Source organism: Megachile rotundata, chromosome 7 (genome assembly GCF_050947335.1).
Source record: "Megachile rotundata isolate GNS110a chromosome 7, iyMegRotu1, whole genome shotgun sequence".
Classification (NCBI taxonomy): domain Eukaryota; kingdom Metazoa; phylum Arthropoda; class Insecta; order Hymenoptera; family Megachilidae; genus Megachile; species Megachile rotundata.
In genome coordinates, this window is record NC_134989.1 from 18412493 (window position 1) to 18422061 (window position 9569).

The 9569-nt window shown below is 44.1% G+C and overlaps 2 protein-coding genes across 12 annotated transcripts in view; one reads left to right on the forward strand and one right to left on the reverse strand.

The window, feature by feature from the left end:
* Sesn (Sestrin) overlaps positions 1 to 9569 on the reverse strand; it is a 142567-nt gene that overhangs the window by 49834 nt on the left and 83164 nt on the right. The gene's annotated exons all lie outside the window — the stretch shown is intronic.
* The window catches only part of LOC100878761 (glutamate receptor ionotropic, kainate 2), a 58822-nt gene that overhangs the window by 35555 nt on the left and 13698 nt on the right, over positions 1 to 9569 (forward strand). For all 3 annotated transcript variants that reach the window (XM_003708387.3, XM_076533867.1, XM_076533868.1), the window contains exon 7: positions 4512 to 4664. In XM_003708387.3, the coding sequence (XP_003708435.1) occupies positions 4512 to 4664 (153 nt within the window). The remainder of the gene's footprint in view (positions 1 to 4511; positions 4665 to 9569) is intronic.

Sequence of the window (9569 nt, forward strand, 5' to 3'; positions counted from 1 at the left end):
TGTTCGCTTGTTTATCAATTTCGAATGCGGTAAGCCGACGCGCAATAGTATCGTAAATAAAATCAGTTACGAAATCTCGACAGCTGAATTTCCCTCGAGACTATAAAGATTAAAAGAGCGTTCGTTGGACGCAGGTAACGATAACGACGCGTTCCAGGAAACCAGTTTCCCGTTGCTACGCGCATTCTTGCTTGCTTTTTTTTTCCACCTTTTCCATTTTTCCATTTTTCCATTTTTTCCAGCATTCCGGGTTAGCCAATGAATCACCGAATTCGTAGCGCGAACAAGGATAACCTTTACTTTCGCCGCCATAAATCAGGCTATCTCGTGGCCAAAGCGTTTTATTATTTTATCCGGCAGCGGACAGTCGTCTCTGGAAGGTTCGTGGGACGACGGAGATTTAGGGCCGGCCAACCCCCCTTCGACTCTACGAGGAACTTGAGAAATCGTGTCGCGAAAGCCGCTTATTAGATTTGAAATTTCACGCGGTAAATATCACGATAGAATTGTGCGCTCGTCTTAACGTCGCCTGCAGCCCTTCTGCGAATCTTCCAATTTATACGATTTCCTACGGTTTAGCAAACATTTGTCAAAATAAACGGCGCGCTTCGAAACGAAGTGTAACTCGATCGTTTTGTATCGAATAACGGCCGGCTATAAATTTCGTATGCAACTTGCCGAATTTATCTACCGCGTGTAAATTTTTCGATGAAATGTACGTACCTATGTATACGAAAAGTGAATTATGCAGATGCGAAGTATTCTATGGAGGTTGAAAGGGAACGATTCGACGCGAAAGAACGAATCGATATTACTACATGCATGTGGAATAAATTTCCTTTATTACCGGTAATCTCGTTTGATAATCATTCTTTTTCTCTTTTCGCGAATACGATGAAAAAAATGTTTTCACCGCGATGAAATATTTTCGTGAATTCTCGTGGATTTTTCTGGAAACGAAACAATATTCGAAGGGTTAAACAATTTGTATCGTCGAACGCGGGCGGGAAAAGTTGACGCTTTATTTTCGAAACAGCCCATATTTTTCTTCCTTTATTACCTCCCAATTACCTCTGTACCGTACTCGTACGCGCGAGTATCTGTCGCGAGCCGACACACGCTGGACGACGTTTCCAGAGTTTCGCTTTAAATGCTAATCAACCAGCTGATCCTTGAAAGCGTACTTCCGGTCGACGTCGGTCAACCAGCGCGTTGAAAAAGAAACGAACGAAACGAAACGCGAATTAATTTCCAGCTACGATTATCCCGGCAGGATAGATCGAGGAATAAGACGTCTACCGTGCGGAAAGAAATGCCAGCATCCAAGCGTGATGCCGAATAATCCAGAATAACCTTCGATTACCCGCGAACATATGAGAGAATCTAATAACAAGTAGATACTAGTGATCTAGGGATAGGTATCGAAGTCGTAGAAAATTTATATCCTATATCCTAGCAAGACTGTTGGAGAACTTTGGGATATCTTAGAAAGATATTAGGAAAGTTGAAGGAAAATTGTCTGAAAGACCCGCGGAGAGAATAGGCGGGGTCTATTAATCGATCAGCTATTCTCTGCGTCTGCCTTTGCAGCCATAATTGGTACAACTTTCCTTCGGAAGCGTAGAAACGTTAATTAGACTTAATTAACCCTGGCTCGGAATCTTTTTCAATGATCCGCCCGATAAAATTTCTCGAACGTCCCACCAAACGAGAAGAAGATTTATCGAATTTCCTTGGGGATCGTAGAATTTTTAATCGGAATTCATTTTCCCCGTCTTAGAATCCGTTTTAAACATCTGGAATTTAGACGTTTGAATTTTTTCGATATCGCCGTTTACGCAAAGAAATTATTCTCCGCGGTATCCTAAGATTTCTTCTAATCGAAACTGATTAACTTCATCTGTTGGAAAGACTAAAATTTCTAACGTACCGCGCAGAGGAGAAATTCATTTCCCGAAAGTTCTTGTCGAAATTCTTCAGATATCCTCTAAAAACGAAATCGGTTTAAAAATAAAATCGCGTTTAAAAGATCGACCTAAAAGTTTGATTTTCGAGTTTTCGATCGAAGGCGATGAAATGCGCTAATTCTACCATGAATTATTATACATTCTACTATAGTAGAATGAAAATGTAGCACTCAACGAAGCACGAATATAGACCGCATGCTCCGGTGTACCTGTTCCCGATAATCGTAAATGTTCCTTCGTTTATATCGATCAACTGCCGAAACGGTGATTGTCGCGTATTGTCGACCGCAATCGCGATTTTCATTATACCTACGAAGGGATCGTGGCGATTGATCGATAAGAAAAGGAAAGGAAATTGTTGAGACACGCGAAAACCGTGTCGGAACAGAAAGCAAACGGTTCGGCTGTCGCAACTTCATCGCGTTACTTTGGACTTGGGCTAATTAAAAGCACGTCCCAATTAAGCCGAGATAACCGTTGCATGTCCGTAGCGCAACAACTATACCAACCTCCTATACAGCGACGAGATTTCTGATAGCGTTACACGCCGTCCTGCATTTTCGCATTTTCCAATTTTCTCCTAGACGGTAACCGACTAATCGCGCTAACGAAATTGTAGTCCAATTAATCGTCTGTTTGCGAATCATTCTCCATCGAATTCCTATTCAACGGCTATACAGATATTTACTTCTCCGCGCGTGTTCAGCGATCTAATCGCGAGCTCTCTTCGTTCTAAGTCAAGAGTCTAAGTCATAAGATACACCGTCATCTTGATACTATTCTTTATCTTCTATAATGTGCATAGAAGGTAATTAGGAGAACAATAGGAATTTCGCGCGACATAGGAAAGTCGACGCGGACGTATCGTTTCGAAAATACATTCGTTGTTTCCTGCAATATGCACCGTGGTTGCACCGCTGTCGGAAGCTATTGAAATCGAGGAAATTAGCCGACATATCGATGTATTATTATTTTCACTGGCGAAACCAGGCTGGTAATGCATCCGCTGTTAGCGCTGATTATTTTCGAGGATAACAACCTTTCGACGCGCCTGGGCTTTGCTGGCCGGCTTTCCATCGAATTTCCCGTTGGCTACGTAGAAACGTGTACCGTGTCAAACAATTCTCGTCGATTCGTTTTACCGGTATTCCGCGTCATTGCGTTCGGTTCTGATCGGCAGAACAAAGGCCAGCTGGACGATCCGGCAAGCCTAGCGGTTCGTTTGTTCGTTCATATCCGCGGTTCGCTCGTTTCCTAATGAGAGACGACTAATGAATATTCTTCCAAACGGCTGACAAAATATCGCTCTCGATACGGCTTCTCGATCGAGCGAAAAACCCCCTGATAATTTTGTCGCGTTCGTTGTCGGCAGGAAATGTGCAAGATCAATCGTGTTGTCATTTTTTAAAGCGATACTTTTTAACTCTTTTTTTTTAGTAATAATTTTTTTAGTAATAAAGGCTACCGTTCCAAGCATCGCCTCTCGTTCTATCGCCGCGCGTTACGTAACCACGGGTCCGGAAGGAGTCTTTTTTTTTTTTTCTTATACTGCCAATTCCGAGAGCGCCCATTCGTTGCGACGTAACGAGTGCCCGCTCTAACTGTACATCCCGTCGCTTAACAAGATAACGTTCAATCGAATTCATAGAATTTGCGTAAACGAAATGTATCTGGTTAGACCGGCGTAACGCGTAAAATTCATTTTCGGCATAATTCCGGTGAAATTGGTAGCGTCGTCTTCGTAATTTACTGAATGACGTTAATTAGCGGAAAGTTCGCGAAGGCAATTACTTGGCGAACCAAACACTGTCGCAAAATTTTCTCTCTTTAAACCGTAAGTTTCCAAAAGACGATTAGAGGATCAGCCGATTTTGCACGCGACGCTGGTTTTATCGACAAAATTAGTTCGACACGAAGGAAAGAATGCTTCGAACGCGCGAAAGGGCGAGACGAAGTATCGCAGTTTCGCGAATTTTTCTCAGAACGTATTTTTAACGTTATAAAGACGCAAGAGGAAAAGAAGAGCGAGAACGTATTCGTCTGGTTGCGCGTCACGACACCGGTGCCGGTGTCACGCTTTTCTCTTCCTTTTCAACGAACCTGACGGCCTCTAGATTATTTTCATAGCAACCGCAACGCGTGCAGACGCCTTTATGAATATCTCGTATACCGTGCTAGCTAACACGTGACCAAATTATTCCCGCTACACTTCTTTACGTTTGCTGTTCTACCTTTTGCCCGCTAACAAATCTCGCACAGGCATTAGCGTGCTTACCATTATTCTCTCATCGTTATTTCTTTTTCGCTTGTTCTTTCCAGCGAAATCGCGATATCTTTCTCCCTGATGCGCGCGATCATTTTTTAACCACTGCTTTACCAGCAAGTGATTTGAACTCGTTGCATAATTCCAGTCCCTGGTCGGTCGTTGGTAATATTTAATGTTTCGCGTGTCGTCGCAACTCGTCGCAACTCGTCGCAACTCGTCGCGTTGCCGCGACGGTAGTAAATGACCGACTCTCAAAAGGAAATCTCTCTTCTTTTCAGGCAGAGCCAGCCTTAATGTACGACAGCGTGCAAGTGTTTGCGGAGGGATTAAGAACCCTGGAACAGTCCCACGCGTTAAGACCCGCTAATATTTCCTGCGAACTGGAACACCCTTGGGACGGAGGCTTGTCTCTTATTAACTACATAAACTCGGTAAGTTTCAGCGTTTTCTTCCGAACGACGAGCGAGATTGCAAATTCTTCGTTGAACGTCGTTACGCGGCCGCGTTTCGCCTTCAGATATCTGGCTAAGTACGTTAAGTCATATTATGGTTCGCGACGAATCACGGATTCGGAAGGTTCGACTCGATACCAACAATCGCGAATACTCGTTTACGATGATTCGTTCGAAAAGATGATTTTATCAATTTTTCTTTCGCCCTATCGCGTTTTTCCTTCTTTTCTCCGATTCTCTTCAAACGAATTTCTACTTAACGAAATTTCAAAACGATTTAATCGATCGACCACAATCACGAAGGTTCGCTTAATCGTAATTGTTTGATCGTTGGTTGGACGGTCGAGTTATCCGCGATCGCTCGCGCCAATAACGTTCTCCATAAATGATTTTGTTTCGCGTGTTCTATGCACCGCTCGAATTATACGCGTATCGACATTTCGCTTCGCTAACGTCGATGAATTATGATTACGCTAACATGCCAGTTATGAAATTTCGATACATCGACGCGAGCGCGAACGCTGATATCCGACCGCTTTTGTTCGGCGACATCGATAAACTGAAAGGCGCTTTCTACGAATTTTACGCGTCGTATTCCTAGGCATTTTGATTGCCATTGCTCGCGATATTTTAGCACCGTATTAGGGCTCGCGTACCGTGTCTAGTTTCTGCGACGAGCAAGGAAATTTTCCGAAAAGACTAGTAAACGTTTACACGCGACCTCCTTTATGGCTACACCGTCATTCTCCCCCGAAAGTTTCCTGCACTCGCCGGTCTACGAAATAATAAATGCTTCGAAATTTGTCACGCGTTCCGACCACAGCACATCCTTTCTAGCTTTTGTTCCTTCCCATTTTCTTTGCCTTACAACTCGGCATCCCCACTCGAATAAACCTCCATCGTGAATCATCGTTTATTAACGCGTCATCAACCGCTAGATCGTTTCGAAAAATTTCGCATAGTCCGATTCGAAGGAATATAGTTTAGTCGTAGAATAATTTCAATTAATTCGCAGCGACGACATTCGCCTCGGGCAACGTTCAATAATTTGATCGAGCGCCGGACAAGTTCGTTCATAATCCTCGAGGGTAGCCAATGTCCAGCAGTCTCCGTGACTATACCCTCGAGGAACACTTATGAACCAGCATTAATTCAATAGCAGGATGGCTAAATTCCAATATCGGTGCTTCTCTAATAGTCTCTCGATATTTCGGCTTCTCCCGCAGAATCTCGACCGTACGAGGACCCGCATGGGTCGTTCAAGATGGCCGAACAGGAATAATTACGCGTACTCGAACCCGACCGTCTCGTACGAGTTAACGAAACAAACGCCGTTAGCCGTTAGATAGATTACGTAGTTGAAACTGGTTTACGCTTTCCATCATGATGCACGGACACTCTTTCTCCGTTGTTTAACAAACCGAGAGAGCCACTGCGTTCATAACTGATCTTTTTCCGCGTTTCAAAAGCGTCACGCGATAACGTTCGAGCCGTAAAACTACTTGGCCTCGCTCCAAACGCGTTTATCGCCGGATTAGCTATTCCGCTAGTTGTTTGCTCGTACGCTTTTCCGAGCATCTTTCCGCCGAATTTTGGCACGCGCTCCACTCCCTTGTTTATCCTCGTTGGCACCGCTCGTAAAAGAGGCTTCTTTTCTCGATTTAGAAATGCGTACTTACGGCCAGTGAATCGAGAAAATGGGTCGTTAGGACACCGTTACGAAACGCTTCGCCGTTTCGCGAGACAATATTCTTTCGTTCTTAATGTTCTCTGACTTCTCGTCGATAATTCTCGAACGTATTTACTCTCTCGCCGCCACGCCGATCTATCGATCCTTTCGCTCCGATTTTTAGCCTCTCTTTTAGCCGAGACGTCGCGTCGATTAGAAAAAAAACAACTCGTTTCGGTTGCGTTAGCGATTCAATTGACGAACGATGTTTATTATTCCTGGATAAACGTATGTAAACGATAACGTATCGAGGTTGCAAACACTACCGAAACGGTAACAATCAATTTCATTTTTTTATATTTCAACGCACGATAACAAGCGAAAATCGTGCACCCGTGTGTTTCGAATAAAGGACAGCTTTTCGATCGACCGACGGTTTTAGCACGTTGTTCGTCGCGGTAGAAATAACCGTAACGCGCGGAAATATGGATGATCGTGGATATTTAACGAAACAACGTGTTCGATTTCTGTTAAAAAGTTCTCCATGCCACGGTAATGCACGTAAAGAGCAATCGAATGTACAGGGCTAATGTTCCTTGGGAAAAAGAAATTTCTTCTGAACTCTCTTTATCGTTTCCATGACAGTAATAGATGAGCGGTGTCGATAGCGAACGTTTGCCAAACTTTCGACTCCTCGATTTCGATTCGATTCGATTCGATGAAACGTCGAGAAAAACATGTAATCGCGAAACAGTGGGATAAATTAATATCGTAAATACGTATGTCTTATACGAAAAGAGGAAATTTCAAGCAAAACGATCGTCCGAGTAATCGGAATTCGTGGTCGGTTAGTTTAGACTTAGAGAGGTGTCTACGAAGCGAATCGAGTCGAATCGCGTTCGTATTTAGAGGTACTCGACGTTTCGGTGTCGGTGTACCGGAATTGAATATCCAGAGTCGGTGTACACGTGGTCGGTATCGCCGATAGGCAGAGGCGAGGCGGTTCACGTGCCTTGGCATATTTCCAAATGCCGACTAAATGCTACTCGCTTGTCATTAGCATTGCAAAACGAGCCAGCTCTCTCGATGGATAATGGATATCGCGACAGTGATACGAATAATGGATCGTATACCCGTGTTCAAGAAACTCGTCAAAGGTAGCGAATTAACTACCGAACGTAACGTTAAGTTAGTCGCTGCTTAACGTTACAATCGAAATATTCGATCGTAGTTGAATCGTTGCGATAAAAAGACTTTGATCGAATGTTAGGTTTACGTGTCGAAAAACGAATACGTTGAAAGTTTTTTCGGCGAAAATCAATTATTACGAAAGATAGGTTACCGAGTCGAAGAGCGAAGGGGATGTAAGGTCAGAGCCGAGATCCTGGATCGTCGACGGCGTAACTAAGTTAGTTTCTGCTTCCTAATGGGGCATTTCGACGCTATCCTAAATCCTAGCCCGCGATATTACGGTCCTTCCAGCGCGGCTTAATTGAACCGAACGAGAAGTAATTGCCACGAATAACCGGCGACCATGGTAGCGCGAGTACTACATCTGTTTCCGGAACTCGTGCCCGTTTTCATTGCTCGAAATTTCTACTTTGCCGTAGAAAAACCGGTTAATTCGTGAATCGCTAGCAGTTAATTATGCTAGATTTTCTCGAAAACGACATCCGCGCTTTCATTGCCGCACCATCGATGTTGAATCGAATGCACGCATCGGTAAATATGCACAGAAGTTACCGCGTATTTGTAACGGGCTGTAATGTCGGTCGAGGAGACAGTTAACGAGTTTAGTCGCGGTCTGAAATTTCTGTTTGAAAAGAAATCGTTCGCTTCGTTGCTCGAATCGAAAAAAAGAAGCTTCGCAATGTCTCGATCGGATAACGAACAACCCTCGACGATTCTACGCTAATTACACGCTTCTCTACCTTACGTGCTCGTTCTCGCGTAATTATTCCTGAAAATCGCGAGATACTCGGCAGATTCGTAATTCGCTGAAAGCGTCTTCGATCACGGCCCTTTCTTTCCTCGTAATCGGCCAATTTTCAAACGTCCAAATACGATATGTTTGTCGCGTTCACTTTGACAATTTAACCGGAGAATTTTTGAAGTTCTGAAACGTCCGCTACCAGAGTAGTTTTTTACACGCGCGACTGCACGCGTCCGGCCATCGATTGCCTTTTTCACTTGCCACGATACCCTACGTCTCGTTCTTCTTTTTCGCCGCATCATTTTTCGAGTATTACCACTTTGCTAAAAATAGGATAATCAAATTAATATCCGCGTTATGGGAAATTTCTTTTTCGCGCGTTAATTAATTGTTCACGATGAAATTCGCAGCGACTCGTTAACGCTACCGCGCGTCCTCCTCGCAAGCGCAAAGCTGGCAAATTTCGAAGAAACGCGGGCTAGTGTACGAAATAAAAGTCGACCGAACCCGGCATCGGATGATAAATTGTAACGTAACCGCGTCTAAAAGAATTATGAAGCGACTCGTAGCTGACGAGGCCTGATTAAATCCTAGTGGTCGCAGATTGCTCGTTTCTCGTTCGGGCGAACTCGACGAAGCTCGAAAAACCCGCAAAATAAAAGGCGAAAAATAAAACGCGCGAAAGACGATGCTGACAAATTACTGCACCTGCTTCGCTCCTGTTGTTGCATACGCGCTGCAAAGAGAACCGCGTCTACTATTAACCTTCCGCGTGTTAATCCGCTGGAAAGCTTCAACCGCTGGACGGTTTACTTTCCTCTTTTCCGGCTTTTTCGTCGGAAACCGCTCGCGTTACGTAACGCGGCTTGGACGCGAAACTTTTCCGAATTTCAATCGTATTACCGACTCTACGGAAGCGAGTCGCGTCAACGAACAGGCTTAGCTTACCGTGCTTTTCGACCAACACGCGCGAACCGCTATTTAAAATCGCTTAAACGGCATAAATAATCCTACTCGTTAATAACGCTTAGAATAATCGAACCGACTTGATTCGATTATTATCCTTTTAATCCGTGGCTCGCTTAAAAAGGGAAACCGATTGCTCGTCCTTTCGAGTCAGCTCGAATCCGAATTATTGCGGAGTCGACGATCGAACAACCTAAAGAAGAAAAGGTTTTACCTAATTAGAGGGGATGAATCGCGGCCGCGAGCACGTTCGCGTGTTCGAAATTATTAATCGACAAATGGGTCACAAGGGAATTCTCGTTAATCTGGATATTTG